This window comes from Cucurbita pepo, chromosome 4 (genome assembly GCF_057944985.1).
Source record: "Cucurbita pepo subsp. pepo isolate OVF chromosome 4, ASM5794498v1, whole genome shotgun sequence".
Lineage (NCBI taxonomy): Eukaryota > Viridiplantae > Streptophyta > Magnoliopsida > Cucurbitales > Cucurbitaceae > Cucurbita > Cucurbita pepo.
Window position 1 is genome coordinate 11,609,741 of NC_141801.1, and position 25,572 is coordinate 11,635,312.

The 25,572-nt window shown below is 34.7% G+C and overlaps 4 protein-coding genes across 5 annotated transcripts; 2 read left to right on the top strand and 2 right to left on the bottom strand.

Moving 5' to 3' along the window:
• The first annotated feature begins 1,167 nt into the window (after positions 1-1,167).
• LOC111794087 (bHLH transcription factor RHL1) lies at positions 1,168-3,669 on the top strand. The gene is made up of 6 exons (XM_023676219.2): positions 1,168-1,738; positions 1,807-1,962; positions 2,175-2,240; positions 2,638-2,703; positions 2,872-2,940; positions 3,226-3,669. The coding sequence occupies exons 1-6, from the start codon at positions 1,280-1,282 to the stop codon at positions 3,583-3,585; spliced, it is 1,176 nt and encodes a 391-aa protein (XP_023531987.2). The 5' UTR covers positions 1,168-1,279; the 3' UTR covers positions 3,586-3,669.
• A 3,966-nt stretch (positions 3,670-7,635) lies between these two features.
• On the bottom strand, positions 7,636-8,421 carry LOC111792570 (Cytochrome c oxidase, subunit Vib family protein). Its single transcript, XM_023674078.2, has 3 exons — positions 8,260-8,421; positions 8,029-8,166; positions 7,636-7,924 (listed from the first exon to the last, which is right to left on the bottom strand). Exons 1-3 carry the CDS (start codon positions 8,341-8,343, stop codon positions 7,802-7,804), a joined length of 345 nt encoding a protein of 114 aa, XP_023529846.1. The 5' UTR covers positions 8,344-8,421; the 3' UTR covers positions 7,636-7,801.
• Positions 8,422-11,809: 3,388 nt separating this feature from the next.
• LOC111793664 (AP2/ERF and B3 domain-containing transcription factor At1g50680) lies at positions 11,810-19,903 on the top strand. Of its 2 annotated transcripts, XM_023675649.2 has the most exons (4): positions 11,810-12,658; positions 13,186-13,310; positions 13,451-13,544; positions 18,644-19,903. In XM_023675649.2, the coding sequence occupies exon 4, from the start codon at positions 18,651-18,653 to the stop codon at positions 19,620-19,622; it is 972 nt and encodes a 323-aa protein (XP_023531417.1). In that variant the 5' UTR covers positions 11,810-12,658; positions 13,186-13,310; positions 13,451-13,544; positions 18,644-18,650; the 3' UTR covers positions 19,623-19,903. The 2 variants fall into 2 exon arrangements, with proteins under 2 accessions (XP_023531417.1, XP_086979306.1); XM_087123180.1 differs by having other exon boundaries at positions 11,810-13,310.
• Positions 19,904-21,695: 1,792 nt separating this feature from the next.
• On the bottom strand, positions 21,696-23,462 carry LOC111793642 (CBL-interacting serine/threonine-protein kinase 6). The gene has a single exon (XM_023675621.2). The coding sequence runs from the start codon at positions 23,108-23,110 to the stop codon at positions 21,818-21,820; it is 1,293 nt and encodes a 430-aa protein (XP_023531389.2). The 5' UTR covers positions 23,111-23,462; the 3' UTR covers positions 21,696-21,817.
• Positions 23,463-25,572: the final 2,110 nt, after the last annotated feature.

Genomic DNA, 25,572 nt, shown 5'->3' on the forward strand with positions numbered 1-25,572 from the left:
TATTTATTCTTTAATAATGATTTAAAATAAAATTAAAATGTAATTTTTAAAAATAATAATCATTTAAGCCACACCTGAGGGTGCTGAATAGTTGATATCATGCCTCCACTATGCTCCATTGTGAGACATATTTTGGTTTGGTAGGAGTATATATGATTTAAAAAAAAAAATAAATAAAGGTCTCTTAGACTGTCCAATCTACACTAAATTTAGTAACCATTAATATTTCGTATAAACAGACTTAACTCCAAAACTCCATGCCCAAACTCATATTGAAACTTTAACTTTTGGAGTTAAGGCTCAGGATTCGACTTGTGGTGTGTTAGATGATGCACCATTTTCCTCGATCACATCATGGTACTTGGTCTATCTTGACTCTCGTGGGTATAAGTCCAACCTTACCCAAAAACTAATGAACAAGAAAGATAGTGATGTTAAGAATGGTTAAAAATATGTAAACAAGATAAGCATGGGTGGGGTCCATTAAGGTGTGAAGAAATACTGAAATCAATCAAATGATGACAAGTGGAATATTTTTATCTGATTTTATACAAGACATGGACTTATACCTACAAATCCAAAAATATCCTCTCCTTTACCTACTTTTGAGATTTTATGTTTTTACCCCATAATTTTGAGAATATTATGTATGTAACCCATTTTAGTTACAAACTAACACGTAACTTCAAATCATATCCTTTTTAGTAAATTTCATCACTTCAGAATTTATGCCACGTCACGTGACTTTTTAACAACGTGGCAGTTTGCGATATTAAGCGGTGAGGTGGAAATTTTGGAGTGGCCGGCGGAATTCGACAGGTCGTCGCCGATTGTAGGCGGAGACCACGCGAGTAGCGGGCGCGTGGTAACAAAGAGATAATTAATACTTTGTATAAAGTATTGTATTTTGTTTAATATATAATTTATTTAATCTAAATTCGTTTTGTTAAAGGAAAAGCCGTCCTTGAAAAATAAAATATATATTTTATTTTAATTATAAGCACGAAATTACTAAAAACAAAAAGGGAACATTATATATAGTTATAGTTACATGCTTTTTAGGATTATTAAAATATAATATTATAAATTAATTTTATTAATTTGTTTAAAAATAAATAAATAATAAAAAAAAATAGGGTGAGAAAGCAATGGTGGTGCGCCAGAGAGAAACTCCACCTTTTGCTATTTAATAATCAAACCCTCAACTCTCAACAAAAACCACCAAATTCAATTCCCTCCGCCGTCTTCTTCCTCTTCCTCCGCCACTCCGCCGGCGACCATGCAGCCCTGTAGCAGAGAAATGCAAACCCTCAACTCTCTTTTAAACAACTCTCTTCAGGATCTCCACGGCGACGACCACCACCTGAATCCGCCGCCGGAGCAGATTCCGGGGTCTCAGCTCCACCATTTCGATCCGGTGGCCGCTGCCTCTCACGATGACTTCCTCGAGCAAATGCTTCATACAATCCCATCCTGTTCGTGGCCGGACCTCAACCCTTCAAACCCTAAATCCCCGTGGGACATTAACCCCATCAATAAGCCATCCAGAGATATCTCCGACACCTCTCCCGCTGCAAAGGCTGCCGTTATGCTCCAGCAACAGCTTCTATTGTCCAGAGGCATATCCTCTGTCCCCGATCATGGCCTCCCCCCTATGCCTCTCTCCCTTAGTAATGCCGATTTGGATCTCTCCCACAACGACATCGTCGACAGATCCTGCTTCCGGCCACCAAACTCGGTTAGTTCTGTGCTGGATCTTTCAATTCCTCGCCGGCGTTATTCATGATTCAACACTCTGTTTTTCAGGGAGGTGGTATTCAGTCGCATAGTTTCGGAGCTCAAGGAAACATGATGAATCAAGCTCCGGACGGTGGGTCCGGCGGGATTTCTCCATCTCAGCCGAAACAGAAAGTCAGAGCTCGCAGGGGCCAAGCCACAGACCCCCACAGTATCGCGGAAAGGGTAAACTAAAATTTCCCCATAATCATTCAAATCTTTAACTCTGTTTGACTAAACCCACTAAGTCATCTTCATTCTCAGTATTTTCCGGCTGAAAAAAATGGATTACCCATTTTTCTTCGTTGTGTTCTTGTTTGTTTTGGGTTGACCCCGAATGCACGTTTGAACAGAAACATTTGATTAATTGAATTTTTGTCTGGTTCTTCGTGTTATAGCTTCGAAGAGAGAGAATTGCAGAGAGAATGAAAGCCCTGCAAGAACTCGTTCCCAACGCAAACAAGGTCATTTTCTTCCTTCTTCTTCATCTTCTTCCCTAATTAATTTATCCCAAAACTTAAGAACTCTTTACTAAGTTCAAATCAACCGTAATTTAGCAAACTGATCAGGGGCATTATGGTCATTAGTACAACGCGTTGACGGTGAGAGATTTATGTATTGGAAAATGAGGGACACGTGTCGTCAGTGTAATGTGGCAGTTACTAACAAAATGACGAGCATGTAATTATTAGCAAAACCATTTTTTTTTTGTTAATAAATTTTTATGTTTGTTTTTGCTTTCGGTGTATAAGAAAAAGAGGGAGGATCAAATAGGAAAAGCAAAGTTAATTAATGGGGAAATTGAAATTAATTAATTAATTAATGATAATGAATCTGATTAGTTGGGGTTTGGAATTCCAGACAGATAAGGCTTCAATGCTGGATGAGATCATCGACTACGTTAAATTCCTGCAGCTCCAAGTCAAGGTTTGGCCCTATACCTTTAAATATATATATATATATGCATAGTTTATTCTAATTATTAAATGTAATTAATTAATATATGTATATATTGAAAAAGATTCCCTGTGCGGTATTTAATTTAATATTGTAACTGAGTTTTATTATTTTAATTTCTCTTATTATTCGGTGTAGGTTCTGAGCATGAGCAGGTTAGGGGGTGCAGCTGCGGTTGCTCCTCTCGTTGCTGACGTGTCCGATGAGGTCAGCTCACTCAAAGTCAAAATTACCCTTTTTTTTTATTTTTTTTTTTTTTTTGGGCGAGGATAATTATGATTTATGGGTTTAATTAAAAAGGATTGGAAATTAGCAAATTGTAAAATTATTTTTCAAACATTTAAAAATAAAATTTAAACGGCACAAATTTACTTTTAGCAGAAGACGACAAAAGGAAAAGGGCAGCACGCGTGCGGAAACTTTTATCAGCTTTCTTTCTTTTTGGTTTGCCTGTCGTTTTCGTTTCTAATTGATGAAACGGTGTCGCTTCAGGGTGGTGGTGAGTGTATGCAAGGTGGGCGGAGTTCAAACGGCAGTGGAGGAAACCAAACGGCGTCGTCGAACGACAGCGTGACGGTGACGGAGCAGCAGGTGGCGAGGCTGATGGAGAAGGATATGGGATCGGCGATGCAGTATTTGCAAGGGAAAGGACTCTGTCTTATGCCGATATCACTGGCAACAGCGATTTCGACGTCCACGTGTCCCTCGAGGAATCCGATTATCAACGGCAGCGCCGGGCACCCAATGATGGGATCCAACGGCGAAGGGCCGTCGTCGCCGAGCATGTCGGTGTTAACAGTGCAGTCGACGAGCATGGGAAACGGATCCGTCAAGGACGCGGCCTCCGATTGACTTTTTTTTTTAATGTTTTTGTTTGATAAGAAAGCAGTCAACTACTATAGGAGTCTTCAATGAAAAATAAGGCATCTTTCACAATACGGCGCCGTATTTTTTGTGGGTTTCTGTGGGGTGGCCTAAAAAGCAAAGGCAAAGGCAAAGGCAAAGGCAAAGGCAAAGATATTTCCTTCTGACAGCAAAAGCTTCTCCTTTACACCACATCCTAAGAACCCTTTTTTTTTCCTTTTATTTATGAGTTTAATTAAAGCAATTTTGTGCTTAATTTGCTTAGTTTATGTTCTAAAATCAGTAATGAATAATGTATAATAATAAGAGGGAGTTGCTTACAAATCATGTTCCTTCTGAAAATGGCTTTTTTCAATATTATTTTTATTTCAACTAATAAAACCAATCAGTTTTGGCTTTATTCATTAATCTCCCAACACTAAAGCTTTCCTTTTTCTAAAAGATATGGATATTGATTTAACTTTTTTTTTTTAATGACCTTTCGAGAATGTTTACAAAATATTAACATAATCCATAATAATAATAATAATGAAAAAAGTATTAATAGCTAGTTCTTTTATTTGCTTTAATTAAAAAGAATCAAATAATTGTAGAATAGTCTTTGGTAATGGATAAAAGGATGTTCCTACTTTTCTTTAAAAAAAAAAAAAAAAAAAGGCAAAAGGAAAAGGAAATGGTAGCTTCAGATAATGATGTTAGTTCAATCCCAAATACAAACAAAAATTTATTAATACTCGGCTGAGAATAAATTATATCCCATGTTTTTCTCAACCAAAAGTGTGCAAAGGCAAAGCCAATACTAAATCATGGTAGAATGAGCTAACAAATAATATCTTCAATTTTGACTTTGAATTCACCTCTCTTTTCAATTAAACACCCTTGATAAGGAGAGGAAAACGATTAAACATGTAGTCCACTACTCTTAAAAGTAACCATAGTTGAGTTATATTTTCCATCAAAAGTTAACTATTTGAAATTTTATTAAAGAAATTATTCAAATCAATAGAGATTAAAAGAAATTACTTAGAGAATAATCCTAAAATCCAATTCCCACAAATTCCATTGCACATAATTTTGTCTCAAATGGATGGGATGCACCCCATGGACACATCATCTCTATTCACGAAAAGAGTCTTCAAACAACTTGTACACCTCAACTAATTCCTAATACAAATCCTGTTGTTGTGCATCCTATCTGAGATGTGTGGATCAGTGTAAAAGTATTTTCTACGGCATTATTCAATTATCATATGACACAACGAGGGGAAGTGCTAACATCAAATCTATTGTATCCCTCTCTATATAATATATGTGCATATCTATATTCTTATGAAACAAAAAGGAAGGCTGCCTTAGGGCAAGGAGTAGAGGGAACCCCTCCCCAAACAGATGAACTAACACAAAAAGGCCTCCAATTTCTAATGATCATGACAAGGCTGTAGGTACACCAAAATTCTATGCGACTTGAACTCCCGCCGAGAAGCCGAGTAGTGTATATTATAAACAAAAGAATATTCTAAACTCAAACTATCCTCAAATATTCTAAGGTTGGCTCTTTCCAAGTCAGTCCAAAGGGTTGCTTTCACAGCACAGCACCAAAGAATCTTTGCCTTGCCCCTAAAACTTGTCCCCAACAAAGATCAGATTCTTTCAAAATGAAAGACCAACTTTTGGCAACAAAAGGACAATGAAGCAGCAATATGAAAGACCAGCCCTTGTATCTCTTCTATGTTGAAATGTCCAACAATATAATTGATCCATCTGTTGGTCAACTTGATGGATCTCCTCGAGATCAATAGGTTAAGAACCGGATCAGAGAATTGATTGTTAATCAGATGAATCTCAAGTTCTCTGGATAGAACAATGAGCTCGGAATTTCTCAATGGCATTGAGTTCGACTAGCCTTACAACAAGCTTGGAATTTCTCAAGGACATTGAGTTCGACTAGCCTATTAAACTATTTCAATTGTATTGTGTTATCTAAAGTTCATCTTAATTCTTATCATCTCCTGAAGTCCCTTCCCCAAAGGGTAGAATTACAATCCTAAACACATTTTACCATTAAGAGTTGCCCTAATTTACCACAAGGATAAAAGAATGAGATTCCCTAATAAAATGATGTCCTTTAACAAGGGCTCTTAACTCATCTGAAACCTATCTTGATCAGCAGTCTTACTCCCACGGCATTCAATCAATACTAAGAAACCTCCTGGGGATCACTGCATTCATAGTAAGTCTTTCCTAGAAGCAGTATCTTACGCAATTTAGTATTTCAAGAATCGCCACAAGCATACATGCTGGTGTCATCAAATCAAAATTTTGATGCTGTCTTTCTCAAGAAACCGAAGAACGGATATAGACTTTTGTGGCTTACAACCCCCTTTTTTCGCTATTACAATCAGATTCGTCGACTGAATAAAATTTTCAGAAAAAGATTGGTCTGGGCAATGGGGCAAGCAATGGAGAAATGATCTTGGTATTCTTCACCGGTTTTGCACATAATCCCAGCTGTAAGAGTGAAAGGAACTAAATAATTTAGGATTTCGCTTTGAATCTGTTAGAACTCAAATTGTGAAAGTTTATTCAATGAAGGGCAGAATGGAAAATGTGGCCACAAATAACGAGTCACAGCAGCAGTTTGATATAGTTATTTATATTTGAATATTTTTTTAATAGGAGGTTATAGCTTCCTTAGTTATAATTTATCTTTCCAATATGTTGTTAAGTTTTAGAATTTGGAGTTAGTCTATCCGACTTTATGGTGATTTTGCTCTAGTCTGACAAGTGTGGAGAGGGCAGTAACCCTCTCAAATTGGTCATTGGTTGTTATGTCGTAATTCCTGTCAGCAAAAATCTTTAAGAAAATGAAGGATACCGACCGGAATCTTGTCCAGCTTATCAATACTTCCTATAAGCAACTTCCCATTATTAGAAAAAAGGGTACTTTCTCTAGGGTATTTATGAGTAACATAAGAAATTAAAAGATTTTGTAGAAATTGGAAGAAATCCTGTCATCGACCATCTTTCACCTCGATTGACTTGAAGCCTCTCATGCGAATGAAATCCATTGGGCCAATGATTAGTTCAAGTTCATTGAAGAAATGAATTTTTTATTTAAAGAGAGCCTAAAATTGGCGGACACCTTTGTGCGCATATGTAACTTATGTCCAAGTGATGCGCCAACGGTTGCATTGAGTCAAAACTTGTTTTTCATCCTAATTCGACATCATGTAGCAAAAGAGAATGATCAGAGATTTGATAATTTCTAGAAAGGTCATGAAGGAACGCTTCATGGCTGAAAAGGAAAGTTAAAGTCACGTGTCCAATGCCAAGCATCTAAAAGCAAGATCAGCTAATGTATCCATAAGGAGGGATGATCCAAACTCGGGCTTCCATGACCATGAGATATCACTTCATTGAGTTGAATATATTTTTCTAAAGGCTAAAAACAACTTTATTCTACTTTGACTTAATGCATTCAGCCAATAGTTCCCATGCACTTCACATTTCCCCTACTCAAATTGTGATCAAGAGGTCATTTCTTTACAGGCACCTTAAGCAATTCTCATATAACGAGCCAAGCAAGCACATTCATAATCTACTAATCTTCCTATATAAAAAAGTAAAACAGTTGAGAATTCAATATGGAAGACAAACAAAGTAGCATTTCTACAAACTATCAAAGCATCCAAACAGTATGAATCCACTACCAAGACCATGACTAACATATTTGGAACAGAGAGAATATGTAATTTTAACTAGATAACAAACTCACAAGTTTTTAGGGAGAAATTATTCGAGAAGATCGCCACCATCTGCCTAGTAGTTATACTGTTGGAAGTAGAGACAAACTGCACAAATACTTCAAATTTATATCAAATGGTTATTAGGGGGCATTCAGATTTTTGAATCCACGTCCCACAATTATTAAGGAGCAGCCACATTTTAGATGCCCCATTAAATAATTTTTCATTTTGCTGATTAGAAGTAGATCCTACTATACATTCAAATTATATGTATGAAAGGAAAGGAATAGGCTTTTGTAAGTTGGTAAGAAGAGTGCATTATTATGAAGTTTATCGCCACCCACAATCATCTCTGTACAAAGTAAGAGAAGGAAAAAAAAAAAGAAAACAAAACAAAATAACAATAGTCATGAGATTCTGACCGCCCAAAATAGTTCCGCCTGGGGATGGTGTTTTGTTCAACTAGTGGGCTTGAAAGTGTAAGGCTGCGGAAGTACCAAAGGGCCTCTCCTCGAATCTTTGTCATCCAAGAGTCTTTGAACCCTACTGTTCTGACAAAACTTCCTATCAAAATGCTTCACCTACCAACCAAATCATAAACACCAGAAATCAAAAACCCTTTGAACCATGAATTCTAAGAACCAACAGATTAATAAATCCTCAGGGATCAGGACATGAAATTTACCCAAGAAGCCCTACAAAGTTTGACAAACTCAGCCCTGGAGGCTTTACACTCAGCGGGATAAAGAAGGCCAACAGAAGCAATTTCAGTGGGCTTCTTGTCTGATTCCTTCTCCACACAAGCATAAAAAGCATCGCGAGCCTTGTTCAGATGCATGAAATTGCCAAATCAATACTCAAGGATTCTTATGAAACAGAAATCGTAGAGAATAAGTGAACGATTGAGAGAGATAACCTTGTAGCAAGCTTGTCTGAATTCCGCTAGAACATCGGTGTGAACTTCTTCCGAGCCTCCAGACGGATCAGTTCCGAGAGCCATAGTTGCTCCAACAGAGACGGAGATGCTATGCTATTGCTGCTTGGTTTCTTTCGCGGTTGGGGTTTTCGATCGTTCCAACCAATTCCCCTCAGCCGCTTAAGGGCTTCAGATTTCGGCCCAATCATGTTGGGCTCCGTATATTTTCAAGGGCAGTTTTGAAATTTTAATTATAATAATTTTTAAAATATTTTTTTATAATTTATCATATATATTTTTGCTATTAAAAAAAGAAGTAAAAAACAAATAAATAAATAGTCAAATTGAAATGATATCTGCTTTTTCAGGTCTGGGAAACGGTCAGAGCTGGGAAATACATTGGACTGTTTCTGTCGGTACTCGAAAAATACCAAAATGAAATTAAATAATTTAATTACATTAATAATATTTTACTCGAAAAATCATATTGTTTTTTAATTCTTAAATTTCATTTCCTAATAATTTAATAGTTCCTTTCAAAGTTTAATATTTTCCAAATTTAAAAATAACTAAACTTTTTTTTTTTTTTTATTTAACGTTATTAATTTTAATTTTATAACATAATTATTATTTAACGTTGTACTCCTCCCAGTTTTGGGGTGTCCGAAGGGTTCTACCTCGCTATTCTAAATATATATAGTACTAAAAATGCCTTTGTACGAAATGACAGTTATTATTATCGACATCAAATATAATGGTACGTAATTTTAATGTACAATGATGTCGAATGTACCAACTATTATGTGTTTGATTCCTTTTCGTCGTTCCATATCTAGCCACGATTCATCCATATCCAAGTTTGTATGGATAAGATTTGAAATTCTTAATGTTTATGGGGGAATGAATATTGCAAATTCAAATCATTTCAATTTGTACCATTTACGACTCTTTTGTTCATTGGACACCTTTTTTGAATTTATGACATATTAATGTTTAACTATGCTCAAATCGATGGTTTCAATGTTTATATGTTCATCAGGGTCTCACTCTTGTTACTAATATAAATATATGCAGTTAGATCAAACGTTGAACAATATATGGGTGGAGATGAGATTGGGTCGAAGCCCAAATCTCCCTCCTAGCCGAGGGTGAGGATAGAGTCGACCTCCAAACTCAACATGTGTGATGTATGCCCTAAAACTCGTAAAGTTCCTGTCAGCTTGGTTTGGTACTTAAAATCTTTGACACTCAAATTTTGATGTCAACTTAAACATCAGAGTTAGTGTGCCAAAAATCACTCGTGAATACATTTTTTTTTTTTTTTTGTAGGTTATGTCTTCTCTAATTATAACGTGCAAATTGACAAAAATAATAATCAATATATATTTTAATATGAAAAATAACAATTAATCAAAATTATGAACATACTGCTAAGTTAGGTGTCACTTCTCCATCGTTATCCCCACGTAATAAATTATTCTGTCTCCATTATAAGACGAGATCCAAAATTCATGGAGGAGCATTATTGTTTTGTTTAAATTTTATTTCGTTTATTTATTCCATACGTAGAAAATGTAAATCTTAATTTTAAAAAATCCTTTAATTGCATGAATTATTTTTATTTTTATTTATAAAAAAAAAGTTTCGGATTAAAAATTCAAATGTTTTTTTTATAATAAATGAAAAGGATAAATATAATTTAAAAAAATTAGTTACTTAAAAGTGAATTTATAAACATATAAAATAGTTATCTGGAAGAAAAAATATAGTTTGATGAGGAAAAGTGATTGGGAATTACTGGCAAAATAAGCAAAGTTGGAATAAATTGGATAAGACATAATTTTGTCTTTTCAAATTTAAATAATTTTATTTTCATTTTCAGAAAATACAGACCAGTTTTTCTCTCTCATTTTCTGCTATTATTATAGTTACTTAATCATGTTTACTCCAATAATTAATGCATCATTTTTTTTGTAGTTATTTCTTGATTTCCCCCCAAATTATTTCATAATCATTTCCCTTTTATTTATGTGTATGTATTTTTAAAATCTTATTAAATTTTTAAATTTTGGACTTGTTTAGTAAATACTCTTCAATTTACCATAATTTAAATAATAGTTTGATTTTTTTAAAAAAAATTAAACTTAATTTTAAATGAAAATTATTAATAATTGATTGCTTTCGTTATCTTTTGATTTTTAAAAAGTTAAAAAAATACTTTAAAAAAATTTCATTAATATCTTAAAAACAAAATTTTTAAATTTTTAAAACATTTTATTTTTATTTTTATTTAAAAAACAAACTTTTTTATTTATTGATTTTTTTTAATTTTGAAAAAAATTCTAATTAACTGTCTAAGAGTTGCATAAAAAAATCAACTAGGTGTTTAAGACAATAAATTTTTTTGTTTTGTTTTTTTTTTAATTTTTAATTTTTATAAACGGTGTAAATGTGTCTTGGCCCGTAGGTCGGCACAATTTCAGAATTCTAGGTCTTTCAGAATGGTATTCACTAATCGAGAGCTCTCTTCACCCTCCATCTAAGCTGCGCAGGAAAGCTCGAGAGCCAATACTATGAAAAATGAATCTTCATAGGGTCTTTCTATTTAGCTGTAGTAGTCCGCATCTTCACAGACATGTCTATTTCACTAAGTCTCTTATAGAGAGGCGTCCATACTATTAAATTTAATGTGGTTTTCTTTTTTTAAATAGAGAAATACAAATTTTAAGAGTATTATTATTATTATTATTTTATTTTTTTCCAAACATGTTACTAAAAATAAAATTATTTTTTGTTTTTGAAGACTTTATTCCAATTTCTTTTAAGACAACAAAATATAAAAAAAAATAATAGTCTAATTGTCACGTTGTGTCGATTTATGTCATAAAAATAATATATATAAATTAATAAATAATTAATTACAATCATGCAAAGCTTTTAAGAAAGTATCAAATAAAAATGTTCCGACCACAACCTAAATACCAATCTTTTATATTAAAAATATGGTTTTATTATTTTTAAAAAGTTTAGCTTTTTTAATCTTCATGTTTCTTTTGTTGCATTATGCCAATTTGATAGTTTCTAAAAAATTAAATGTATCTAATTAATATTTAATTTATTAAAATTTTAAAATTCATGAATATATAAAATTAAAAGTGAAAGGTGAATTAATTGGGATTAGTTTATAATAATAGTAAACTTAAAAAAAAAATTAAAATTTATATAATATATTTATTAAGAGATTATATTGAGAAGAAAATCGGACGGTGGAAAATGTGGTTGAATTAAAAAGGGGTGAAGGAAAGCATTGAGGATTAGGGCATGAAGTCAGTCGGCGGGATCTGATTGGTCCACGTAGACCACATTTACAATGCTTACCTTACAGCTACAAGTTGAGGAAGACGACGGTCCCACAAAAAACCACTCGATGGACTGTCATGTCCTCTTCCTTTCGTCCTTTGCTTCCCCTCCGCTCGTAAATTTGGCGCTCTGTACATTTTTTGTAACACTGTCCCTACCGCCCCTCTGATCTGTTTGGCTCTCCACCAACGGTGGTGATGGTGGAGGAATTCTCATTGGTGGCTTTCCCAGATGCGTATTTTAGAAAGAGAAAAGTTGTTAAGATGTCAGGATTGTTTTGTTGTTTTTTGCTTTTGATGGCGTGTGAAATGGGTATATCTATGGATGTAATAGCGAAACCCTATTTCGCTTTCTCCTTGCCGGTTTCTGCTGGTGTCGAAGATGGAAATACATGAGAGTTGAGAGGAGTTTAATTTTACAAGAATATGGAAGGAAGGATGCAGAGAAGATGTATGATGAAATGTCTGACAAAGAAAGAAGGGAAATTTTTTCTCATGGGGTGGGCTAAAGTGGTTATCTCTTTTATGGGTTTATTGATTCCATAAATGGGTGGGTTTTAAGGTGATGGATTAGATGAGTGAAGGGAAATTGTTGGGTTTTGTTGAGAGATTTTATGATGGAATATGGAAGGAGAGACCAGAAGGGTAAGAGAGTGACAGAAGAGAGTGAGCACACGCTGCAGCCAAATGTATGAAGAGCATACCTCTGCGGGTGCGTGCTCACTTCTCTTTCTGTCAGCTTCCCCAGTATTTTCCCTTCTGATCTCTTCTTCTCTCTCTTCTACTCTCACTGCCCGCTGCTCGCTAATCAAAGACCCTATTCTATACCATGCCCCTTTCTTTCTTTCTTCTCTCTGGTTCACATTGTCAGGGGCCAGATGTCCTCTTGCTCCGTTCCTCTCTATAATGGGGTACCCCCTCCATTTTTCATCCTCTGATGGACAAATGGAACAACAACACTGGCGGAGTTGAAGCGGCCTCTCTAAACATCCAAGCGGTGCCACTGTATTGTACAATTTTCGCCATCACACTCTTAATTTGTCAGTTTATTCTTATCTATTGCATCATTATTATTTTATTCTCTGTGGTTCTTGTGATTTTTTCATGGAAACTCTTTTGGTGTTGTTTCTTTTTTCTTGACATTGATTTCCATGGAAACTTGATAGCACGGCTTTTGATGCTCCTCTCCTGCTTATATATATGTAATTTTGATGGTACAAATCAGTTACTGTTCATATTTAACAGAAAAATCCTTCGAATATCGTTGTTGTTTAGTGGAAAAACCCTGATTACTGTTCCTAACTAAATCTCAAACTCCCCGCCATCTTTTGGGGTTTCCTTTGATATTAAGCACACACACTGCTTTTATTTTTATTTATTTGGTTCCTGAGATTTGGGTTATTCCTTATCTGACCAAATATTTCTTCCATTGCTGAGAATATTGGAATCTGGGATATATTTATATACGCATTATTTTCGTCGTTGAAGAGTTTTGCAGATTTTGTTTTGGTTTTTACTTTCCTAAAACGAAAAATTTCTTGCCGTCGTGGGCTACTACTTGGAGAAGGGTGTGAGACTGGACCGACTCGAGTCCTGAATATGGCAACAATCTCTCGTTTTGGATGCCTGAAGGTCCTGCCGTTTTCGAGTCCCAGATATGGAGCTTCCAAACCGGAAAATTTCCCCATTCAGGTAACTGATTTATTCGATAAGAAGATATTCCCAGATTTCTGTTCTCCTGCCCCCTTTTCCAAAAGCATCTTCTTCTTCTTCTTCTCCCTTGTTATTTATTTAAGTGTAGCTCATTAGGTCTTAAATATTGCTTTTGTCAGCACTTGCTTGACGTTGGGAGGCAGCAGCCTGCTTATTTTTCTCTTCACTTTAGATTCGCTATCATAACCACCACCCCCACTGTCCGGTTGCGAGGTAAGAAACGGTCTGTTGTGCTTTCTTTTTCCACTTGATTAATTTCTTGGATTTTTTAAAACGTGTTTTGTGATTTTTGTTTGTTTTCTTACTTGAATCTCTTTTCCCAGTTATTCATGTTATCCTTTTCTTGAACATGGGCTTGTATGTATGGGTTAGTTTGACATTGTCGGTGTAGCTTTGATGCTCTTTTAGTTCATTTGAAGGTAGTTGGTTCTTTGATTAATGCTTCTAAATTTTGTTATGATACCTTACTCTTCAAATGTGGCAAATTTTGTGGTGTTTGCCTCCGGATTTCTATATGACATGTAAGAAGAGTTTGGCCCCTTGTAAAGGTTGATGTTCTAATTAAACCCAACAGTGGGGGAAAAAAAAAGGAATCTTTGGTTGACAATGATTATGTGGTTTAGTATTTTGGGAGCTTACAAATGTTTTAATTAGATTAAAGGAAGCCGAAGAGTCTTGGCTGTCCTTTTCATCCTGAGTGTGCTATGAATTTTGACGTGCGAATATTTAATAATCATCACAATCAAATTTGTAAAATTTCTAATCACTAGAAGTGCACGAATCCTTGTCAACTTCTATAGAGATGAAGTTTATGCAAATAGATAACAGCCTACGAAAATTATATGTTAGGAAATGAGTCTAAAAATGTGAAGTTTTCAGATTTCGTTCTAATTTGTTTTTGAATTAAAAGACTTCTTAATAATTACCGATTTTTTTCAAAAGAAAATGACAACTTTTGAACATTCATTTACTTACACTTCTTTCATTTATTTTATTTTATTTTATGTGGTTGTGATAAACTTAGATCGTATGCTAGAATGTTTGTCGGTACATTCATTTTATGAGCGCATGAGCTGAAAGCTGTTGAGTAAAAAGTACTTGGCACTAGAGTCAAAAGCTTTTGTCCTGAGAGAACGGTTGTTACTATAATAGTTAACCACTTGAGGTTACACATGAAATGACGTCAGAAATACTCCAAGCTTTTGAAGCCTGTAGCTCTATGGATAATTTCAAACAGTGATTGAAGCATCATTCTCTTTCTTTTTGTTTTATTAGATTTCTCTCAGTACGTTTGAATGAAGTTTGACACGCATTTATTTCTCTTGTTATTCAGCCTTTTTTTTTTTTTTTTTTGCTGCAATGATAATGATTTGTTGTTGACTACATTATTTCCATTGTACTTAAAATTGTAGGCTTTACAGTACTACACTTGTTGTTACAGATTTTCATGACTGAGTTATTGTTTTCCTAGGTAAAAGTTATTTACTTATAAATACTTGTTAATATAACTTTGAAAGAATAATTGTCTGTCTTACTTTCCTTAACAATTAATATGCCTCAAATGTAGGAAACATTGTACTTATTAGGTGTTTGACGTCATTTTTTAGTGCAGTCTTAGTTCATTTTGCACGCATTTAAGGAGTGCTCTGGTACGATGATGTATTGCTCAGGTTTAATAGATAAACTATTTTTATTTTAGTTTAGTTTTCATTTTCAATTTTGATTGATGACATTATATATTATTTCATTCATTATTTTAGTACATTGTCCACTTCAAACTGACAGACGCATGTGCCCGCGTTTAGAAGCTGACCTTTTGATATTGCTTGTTGATTGTGGTTGAAAGCGTATAACAAATAATTTTGCTTTGCTAGAACGGTTACATATACTTCTCCACAATAAGATTAAGTATTGTCTTGAACAAGGGAAATTATTTGTTCCTTGTAACTTCATGGTCTTTTCTTTACTAGCTGCTGATTAAGTCGATCTGCGTAACTAGATTGTTGGTGAAGGAAATGCTATTTGCTATCTTTATTTGACCATCTATACTTAAATTTGGGGGAACACATTTGGCTTATGCTGTATCAACTAAGGTATTAATGTCGGAGTTGAGTGCTTAATTTTGGATAAATGGTTGCATTCATCTTTTAATTAATGGATTTTCCTTGAATCTATCTCTGTTAATCTCTTGTTAAATTATGGACACTAAATGGTATTTGTTGAATAAAGTGAATGAAAGAATCCATGTATAGTTATCTTATAGGTGGTCGTTGCCAAGTCACACATTGTCTGATTAGATTGGTAAAAAAATCGTACGTTGACCTCTCAATGTAAACACACTATCGGCTGTAAAGAGAGCATGAATCACCCAATTATCTCAAAAGAGACCATGGATCAAAACCGCTTCCATTGTAGCCCCTGCACTATTGGATCGAGTTCAAACTGCCACAACCAACTTACAGCCACACAAAACATACTTGTAACCTTTTGAGGTCTTCCTACACACATTACACAATTACAAATACTATCAATGCCGCAAATTTTCCCATGGGAACCCTACAATGTAAAGAATCTAACCTTTTGGGAATACACACTTTCAAAAAAAAAGGAAAACAAAATGGAAGTAGGGGATGGGGCCTACATGCCAAATCAGATTTCCTTATTATTCCTGTGGATTCCCAGTAGCTAAGAGAATGTTAAATTTTGATATTTTCCTTTTGTTCAATGCTAACTTTTATTAGGTTACTCATAAATCTCATGAAATTTACTCTGCAGATAATTGAGTTGTTCCCTGCCACATGAAATTTGTTTCGAGCTTTATTATCTCTTGCTTGTTACTTATCATAAGCCACACCTCATCAAATATATCGCTCTAGAAGAATTATGTGAAATGAGATATATTTTAGGAGTGTTGAAAGGCCGTGGGAAAAGGTGTAGGCTCTATCTAAGTCTGATGCTTCTCTTTGAGCTTTTGTACCTAAAGACTCTTGTAATTACCCTCTTGGTTTTCTTATTTTGGATTGGAGTATTTTTTTTTTTTTTTTTTTTTTTTTTTTTTTTTTTTTTTTTTATCATTTTTGGTTTTTCGATGTTGTCTTGGCTCCATTTTTGGGCGTTGGAATGTATGCCTCTTTTGTATTCTTTCATTTATTTTCAAAGGAAACTCGAATTCTATAGAAAAAGAAGAATTTAAACTATTCTTTTACAAGTAGCTGATTAATTACTATTCTTTGAAGTGTTTTTTTTTTCAAAAAAAAAAAAAATTAATAAAATTTTCTATTGAATTTCCAATGCATTATTAAACACTACAAAATTAGACCAGGACCTTCAATTTACTGAAACAGAAATTGTGCCTAAGCCACTTTACATTGCCTAAATTTGTTTAGTGTCACTAACAGCCATACTTCATTTCTTTTGCGAAGATATATAGGTTGTACCAAGTCGGCATTGCATTTTAAACTATTGAATGGTATTGGGAGACTGAAGCTTTCTCTTTCCAACAAGTTTGGATTCACCGCTAAATTCCAACTTCCTTATCCCTCTTTACAATTACAGATTATATCATATCAAACTCTCTGAAAGTGAATGAGGAAGCAGACTTGGTCTCGAGTGAGTGAGTGCTAACACTGTGCTCATTCCCCCTTTTCCCAACTAAATCTCCCATTATAGTAGACTGCAAAGTAGCAATCATACGTCAAGGCAGAAATAGGAAGACTTATTGTGTGTACTGCCAAATTTGTTGAAAAGATTGAACTATGACCATTGGAACTTAAGGGCATGCATCTATTCCAAATATTAACAAAAAAAAAAAAAAAAAAAAAAACAGTAAAATAAAAACCATTATGGTTCCATGACACTCGGTGGAGTGCAAGTCTGCTGTTTGATGTATATTACTGCCTTTGGTGTTTGCACGTTTGGCTTAGTCATTTCTCATTCAAATACCCCAGTGACTACTATTTGGTATTTGCTCTTTTGGTTTTTAACCATATGAATGTGGGTTGCTCTGTTGAAATTATTTTGGTTTTTAACCATATGAATGTGGGTTGCTCTGTTGAAATTATTAGAAAAGTTTCTTCTTATCCTGTACAAGTTAGAATCTACTAGGGAGCAGCAGGGAGGATGATATATTTCAATACAGTTGGATAGGGTTGGGTAAGTTGGAAGATATTGTTCTTATTAATGGTGTGAATGGAATGCTCATTTGGGCTGGCATAGGGTTCTGGTTTCTGACTACGGAGAACTATTAACCCCAAAACTGTATGTTGTATACTGCCATCAATTTACGTGTGTGTGCACATGCCTAGTTTAAAACAAGACTGTTTCCTTCTTTTTCCTTTTTTGGAGTTTGTATCTTTTGAGGATTAGTTTCTTTTTGTTTATTCAATGAAAAGTATGGTTTCTTTTAAAAAAAAAAAAAAAAAAACAAGACGGTGTCATTCGTCTTTCTGCATCTAATGCAAATTTGGTAGGAGAAACTTTGTGAAAACACCGTAATTTGATGTTAGTTCTCCTTTTATTCTCCTTGCTGAACAAAGAGCAAAAATCCTCGTTTTGTTTTCTCTTAAAACTTAAAAAAAGATGCCTGGGGAAAATAGTCGCTATCCAAAAGAACTGTAGTGGGTTTGGCATGAGTTTTTGGGACAGCAAAACGTTTGTGCAAGTGTTCATGGATTGGGTATGGTTGGTTAGAGAGTTTCTTTTTCTTTTTTAATATTTTATCATTATTATGATTTATTTCTCCCTCCCATCGTTTGAATCAAATCCAATTGTTGAGGTTTCAACTTTGCTCAACCCAAATGATCCTGCCCCAATTTAATCCAACCTTGAATTTTTGGGGTGCAACTTTGTTCAACTCAATTACAACCTTCAAAAGTCATTGCAAACTTAGAGCATGTTTGGAGTGGCTTTCCATATACTTAAAACACTTATTTATTACGCAAAACTCTGTACAAACTAGAAGACCACGACACTTTCCTACAATGGCATGATAGATAGATCATTGAAGGGTTTGCTATAATGTATAATATGGTTATTTTTGTTGGCTATTGTAATGTGTTCATAGAGAGCAATCTTAATGCTTTACCGCGAATCAGAGATCTGGTTTTTGAATGTTTGGTGTAGTAGCTAACTAATTCATTTGATCAATTGGTGGAGAACATTTTGTTTATACTTCGATGAACAACTGGCTGAATTTAGGCTGTGAAGTCTATAACTTTGTTTAATTCGTTATTAGAAAAGTAAAGGAGAAATTCCCATGGAATCTAATCCTTCATCTTGTTTGTTGGTCTTTTTTTTTTTTTCTCTCTTTCCAGAACCACCATGAAACAGAAGTGGCCAAATACGATTTCAGAAACCAGGGTGAATGCAATTGCAGAAGGTTCAGAATCAAGCTGCATCACTTGCCCATTCCCTGCAAATGGGTGCAGTAAGCAAGGAAGGAGTTTAACCTCAAAATTCAAGGGTGTTGTGCCTCAACAAAACGGCCACTGGGGTGCTCAAATTTACGCCAATCATCAGCGCATTTGGCTTGGGACATTCAAGTCAGAAAACGAGGCAGCCATGGCTTATGATAGTGCAGCTATCAGAATCAGGAGTGGAGATTGTCATAGAAACTTTCCTTGGACCAAAGTCACAATTGAAGAGCCAAACTTTCAGACACTTTACACTACAGAAGCTTTGCTTAATATGTTAAAGGACGGTTCTTACACAACCAAATTTGCTGAGTATTTGAGGGACCGTTCTGAAAGTGCACAAACATCAGCCGGCCCCTCTGCTGCAAATATAAATAACAATGAAGGGACTATTAAGCAACTTTTTCAAAAGGAGCTAACACCGAGCGATGTTGGTAAGTTGAACAGATTGGTCATCCCAAAGAAATATGCTGTTAAATACTTTCCTCACGTATCAGCTAGCACAATAGAAAACGTAGAACGTGTCGATGACGATCGTGATGTGCAGCTGATATTTTTTGACAAAACAATGAGACAATGGAAATTTCGATACTGTTACTGGAAAAGCAGCCAGAGCTATGTGTTCACACGTGGTTGGAATCGATTTGTGAAGGAAAAACAACTGAAAGCTAATGACACAATAGCTTTCTACTTGTGTGAAGCAGCAAAGACAAATGATGCTAAAACTACATTCTGTGTGGTAGATGTTAAAAATCGTAATGGTGCCAGCTCGGTCGAGAATGAAGCCGAAGAATTGTTATCGCCTAAGAACAAAGACGATGGACTAAAAGGCGATGCTGAAGTTGAGGGTTTCAAATTGTTTGGAGTGCATATTAAGTGAAAGAAGTAAGTTTTGCTATTCCTTCCTCCTTCCATCATTCCTTTTCCATTTTAAGTAGTTTGGTAGTGATTAAACCCATACCTTAAAAAAAATCATTTAAGGTTATACTTGGGAGATTCTTTTTGGAACCATGCTACAATTAATATGGTCATAAACTTCTGACCGATAGTGCTCTGTTGTAGTTTCCACCCTCGTTACTTTTTGAATGCAACAACTGCGGGGTGTAGATTTGAACTTTCGACTTCAAGAAAAATAGTAGATATCTTAACGATTATTGACCACTCCCTTTGTTTTGTGTTACTTAATGAGTTACTCTTTATGATCACTGCTTAATCCTTTGGTGTCTCTGTATCTGTCTGTAGAGCCATTTTATGAAGCAGAAATTCCAAAAACAGCGAGGCTTTTTTAATGTTATTGGTAGGTGAGCAATATAATCATGCAGAAAGGCTTAGAGACTTAGTGGAGTTTTGTTCAATAAAGTAATCTTATCATCATGATTGATTTAATTTGGTGCATTTATTGTATGATTCCCTTTCTCATTCAAAGTATCTTCCTCATCCTAATGTAACTGCCCCATTATTTCATTTATTTAGATTGAAAATGCATACTTTATATTAGCTGCTATATTCGTGTGCTGTTCTAGATTAAACAATAGCTCACCTCATTTCTTCTGAATCATATTGGGTATGGAAAATCATGTTGACAAAGAAGAGTTGGACATGACATTTGTGGTGGGTCCTAACAGGAACTTTAGAGATGAGAAATATAATCCATAGACGAAGATCGAGTGGTTCAAAAAGTGAGCTGCGATTCCAACCTATATGAGGGAGGAGAGAAGAGCTAATAGCCTCGGATTCTTTCATGAGCCATTTGTGTGTTCTTTCTTTTACAACTTACGTTTGAGGAAAAAGAGGAAGTTAAAAAGATGAATCTTTTATTGCCTTTCTGAATATTGGAGAAAATAAAGCCAAAAAGAGTGGAATAGTAATAGTAATAAGAAAAGATTTGGGCAATAAAGCCAAAAGCCATGTGAAGCTTTGTTCCAAACACATCCCTCCATTTATGTTTAAACATTGCTCTGTTTTCATGTGGCCTCCCCACATGTTACCATTCTTTTCTTTTTCCTTTCTGTTTTCTGTTTTCTGTTTTTGTATCGCTTTTCATTCGTATCAATTTTGTCGCACTAAAATTTTGAAAGTTTGAATCGTTCATCAACGTTAGTTAGGATGTAATTTCGATATTATATATATTGATGTATAAGGAGAAAGTAACACGTGTTTGAATAACTTGGAATTGAAATGATTGGAGTGATGGAATGGTGGAAGCTCACATATATTGCATGATCTGATCTCCCACATGGCATTAGGAAGCTTTTGGAAATGGAGTAAATATCAGATTTCTTTACAACTCATAAATTCATATCATTTTAGGGATTGTCAAAAAGAAACTAAAATAAATGAAATGATCAATCTCACATAATAACTGCCTCATAGTTCTACATGCATTTTGGATAAATATTCTTCCAAATGGTACTTGGATTCTTTTTTAGAACGAAAAAGATAAGCAGCTTGACTCTTCAAGAAAAAGGCTAAAAAGGCTTGACTTTTGTCGAGTGTGGATCATAATTGGACTCGAGGAAGAAGCCTCGACTAACTCTATGCCAACAATTGCAGTAAGACGGAGGAGTAAGGCAAGTGCTAGTAACATGGCACTTCTATTGCTCTCCCAGACTCCCGTACTCCTGTTCTTTTAGTTTAGGCTGCACCCATGTTACTCACTGTTACTATGAGAATCACTCCCTTACTTTTATTTCTTAAACACTAATTTTATTTTTGAATGAATATTTTTTTTTTAAGTGAACATATATGTTTTTTTTTAAAAAAAAGTTATAATAATATAATTCCAAATGTGTTAAATTATTATATTTTTTAAGTTTAAGATCATTCTATAAATAATCTTAGTGAAGTAGGGGAGTAATTTTTATACTTTTAAAATCAATTTTTAATTTTTAATTCTTGGTTAACACTAAATGTTTGAAATTACCTTAATTTTTGTGTGCAATATTCCAAAAAATAAACGAAAATGAGAGGATTGATATTGATAATAACATTCAAACTGACACATAAACACCAACAATTTCTGTCAAATCGACAAAGAAATTCAAAGCGCTACAGATTATAATAACGTTTAGACTCTCAACCCGACACTGTCTTCTCCGTTGGTGATGTCCACACAATGTCTTTCAACGCCGGCCGGAGCTCTTTGCTGCAGAACTGCCTGTATTCTAACGTGTCCCCGTGATCTTTCTTCACCTCTACCACCAGAAACGACGGCGTTACGGCGAAGATCTCCGCCGCCACCGCTAGTTTCCCTTTTCTTCCGCACGCTTCACCCTGTAATCTCACTCTTGATTCGCTCTTTTTTACGCTGAATTTCCCCGCCTTCGCCACCTCTTCCAGCTTCGATATCACACTGCTTGCCGGCTTTGTCGTCGCAAATCTCAGCTCCTCTTTCTCTTCTCTCTTTTTCTCCTCGAACAACGGTGATAAATCGAACCCTTCCGATAAGGAAATTATATGGAAGGCATTTAACGTCTCCGATTGCTTCAATTTCTCCTTGCTCTCGTCGAATTCCTGCTCCTCTTTTGTAATTACAGTCCTCGGCGTGGATTTCCTGAACCAGGAGGACTCCATGATCTTTGATGTTGTAATTCTGCTGCTCGGATTCGGATCCAGGAGTTTCGTTATTAATCGACGGGCTTCCGGTGAGAACCACGGCGGGCACTTGAAGTCTCCTCTGTAAATCTTCCTGTACATCGACACAATATTGTCGTCTTGAAATGGGAGAAATCCGGCGAGAAGAACGTAAAGGATGACTCCACATGACCACAGATCAGCTTTGGCGCCGTTGTATCCCTTCTTCCCAATAACTTCCGGCGCAACATACGCCGGCGTGCCACAAGTTGTGTGCAACAGTCCATCCTGTTTCAGATGCTCTGAAAATGCGCTGAGTCCAAAATCAGTTACCTTAAGATTTCCGTCGTCGTCGAGAAGAAGATTCTCCGGTTTGAGGTCCCGATGATAAACTCCACGACTGTGGCAAAAATCGATCGCAGAAATCAGCTGCTGAAAGTAAAGTCTAGCCACATCTTCTCTCAATCGGCCTCTGGAAATTTTGGAGAACAGTTCCCCGCCGCGAACAAGCTCCATCGCGAAATAGATCTTCGATTTGCTCGCCATAACCTCATGAAGCTCGACGATATTCGGATGCTTCACCATCTTCATCACAGAGATCTCCCTCTTGATCTGCTCCATCATGCCTACTTTTATCACCTTCTCCTTCCCAACCACCTTCATCGCCATGTTCGTCCCCATCTGCAAATTCCGGGCATGATAAACCTTCGCAAAAGTACCATGCCCTAGAAGCCGACCTAGTTCATACTTTCCATGGAGAACACCAGACTGACCGTCTCTGTCCTTTTCCGCCATTGATTCGATCTTTTTTCAAATTTAAAATAGAAATATACAAACGATTCTTTCACGCCTTTCTTCTCTTACTTAATTAGAGCGTAGAGATAAGAGAAAATTGAGGAGGATGAGAAAGGGAGAAAATGGATCACCCGTCTTCGACGTGTTTCCGGTGACAGTTCCGGCCGCCGATCCACTTGCCAGCTCGACCACTAGAGATGAATCTTGTCAACAAAGCTCCTCTCATCTCTCTGCATTCCCTAAGAGGGCGCCTTCTCCGCTAAATCAGTTACAGAAATTTTCTCTCTAGGGCTTTCAAAGAGCTCCGATAACCGGCGGAAGTTCACTTCTTAGCCCCTTCTATTCTCTGCATCTTCTTGCTCCTTTTATAGCGACGGGATATTCCGTAATTACCTTTTTGTCCCGAGAAATGATCGTATGGCTGTTATTCGATCTGATTTGAGCAGGTGTCAGAATCATGGCGGTTCATTCTTTTATTTGCCAGTTTTGACGTCACTCCTTTTTCACGGGCTCGAGCGTAATGGGCCATGGGCTTCATGGCCCACATCTCAAAACGATTCCAATTTCTTTACTTTTAAATATTTTAATTTAATTATTATATTTTCGATAAATTTTAAAATCGGGAAACGTTTTTCAATTAATAATTTAGTAAAAAAAAAAAAAAAGCAATTATCAATTATCAATAATAAAATAATTATGGTAGGATTATAATATCATAATCACATTATCATATTAGGAATTTTTTTTTCTAATTAATACGAGGGAATTTAAAATAATTTAATCTTATTATGGTTTCATTAAAAAAAGCAATTATTGATAGAATAAAATAATAATAAAATAAGAATAATTTCGTGTATCAAGCTCGCCAACTGATTCGGAAACGATCAAATCAATTGAATAAGATATGATGTAAACAATATTATAATAATTATTATAAAATAAATTTTCACGAGTGTAATGGGCCCGAGTGGCCCGACCTACTTCTACTAGTTATGGTCTCCACTCTACAAAATTGATTTCAACAACACAATTATAAAATCTTAATATTAAAATTTATTTATTATTAAATTTTTGTAATGAAATTTATTATAAAAATGAAGTAATTAAAGGTGTGGGGTATGAATGGAATTATTTTCAATTATTGGATTGGAGCAAGAAAGTATGGGCTGGTGAATGCTTCAATAAAATTAAATCAATATATATATATATATATATATATATATAATTTTATTTTTTAAATCTTATATGACGTCATAAACTTTAAAAAATACAAATAATTGAATTCTTTATATTAGTGGCAATGGAACACATGACAGAGTGCAGTCCGAAATTCCATAAAATTAAACCAATACGATCAAATTATTTCTGTTTTTGCATTAAACTGTGTGCTGTGTATTTTTTTTGTTCATAAAATATCTAAGTAAAGTTTAAATTTTTTATTATTTTAATTTTGGTTATGGAATATTTACAATTATACCAGCTAAGCCATGAAATTAAAATAATAAATAAGGTCAACTTGTGTTTTAAAGAAAGATTAATTTTTAAGAAGGAAATATTTCTAAACTATTTAAAATTACGGGTTAATTAATTAATTAGTATTATTATGAATTAAGATTAAGAAACTGATATAGAGTAGAAAGACGTGATATTGAAGTATACGCAATTTCAACAGAGTCTGGGTGTTTTGATAAAGTTATGGGCAGCCCATAAATTGCCAAAATGGTAAGATTGAGAGAATGTTTTTATTAATAATATTGGGATTTTGTGACTACTACAATGTCACTCTCATAATAAAAAAGACTCAAAATTTGAACTCTTACATTATCAAATATGCTCACAATGTCACTCTCATAATAAAAAAGACTCAAAATTTGAACTCTTACATTATCAAATATGCCCATACTAACTAGTTGGAATGTCGGTACAAATAATAATTCATTTATAAAAGTTTATAAATTTTAATTGATATAATAATTAATTTGTAACTAGAGAGGATTGTGATTTTAAATAAGGTTCGAATAAATTGAATATTTTATGTTCGAAGATATTTTTTATTGACATGATATTTTTTATTTGACGAAGAACATATTTTTTTATATCAACTAAATTGCCACAAATCTCAACAATTTTAGAGAGAAAAATTAGTGCTCCATGTGACACAAACAACATGTAAAGTTTTATTCTAAATGTCTCTCAAAGTCTCATCTCATCAACCTAATGAGAGAATGATACATTAACTTAGGGTAAACCCCATGTGCATGTGAGCTTGTGTTTTGGGTTATGTACATTATTTTGTTCCTCATTCATTTAACACCAAACTAAACTCCGACAATATACTTTACTAGTCACTTTTTATGTTCCTAAACAGTATCTTTTAATAATGGTTCATCTAATCTTTCTTCACAAATAAATGAAAATCAATATTATTGATGCATAAATCTAGTCGAGCAAATTCGTGTTGG

Coding starts and splice junctions, on each gene's coding strand:
- LOC111794087 (XM_023676219.2), top strand. CDS start 1,280: ATGCAGCCCTGTAGCAGAGAAATGCAAACCCTCAACTCTCTTTTAAAC. Junction 2,704..2,871: donor TCCTGCAGCTCCAAGTCAAG/GTTTGGCCCTAT, acceptor TATTCGGTGTAG/GTTCTGAGCATGAGCAGGTT. Junction 2,941..3,225: donor TTGCTGACGTGTCCGATGAG/GTCAGCTCACTC, acceptor GTGTCGCTTCAG/GGTGGTGGTGAGTGTATGCA.
- LOC111792570 (XM_023674078.2), bottom strand. CDS start 8,343: ATGGCTCTCGGAACTGATCCGTCTGGAGGCTCGGAAGAAGTTCACACC. Junction 8,167..8,259: donor TCAGACAAGCTTGCTACAAG/GTTATCTCTCTC, acceptor CATCTGAACAAG/GCTCGCGATGCTTTTTATGC. Junction 7,925..8,028: donor AACTTTGTAGGGCTTCTTGG/GTAAATTTCATG, acceptor TTTGGTTGGTAG/GTGAAGCATTTTGATAGGAA.
- LOC111793664 (XM_087123180.1), top strand. CDS start 18,651: ATGAAACAGAAGTGGCCAAATACGATTTCAGAAACCAGGGTGAATGCA.
- LOC111793642 (XM_023675621.2), bottom strand. CDS start 23,110: ATGGCGGAAAAGGACAGAGACGGTCAGTCTGGTGTTCTCCATGGAAAG.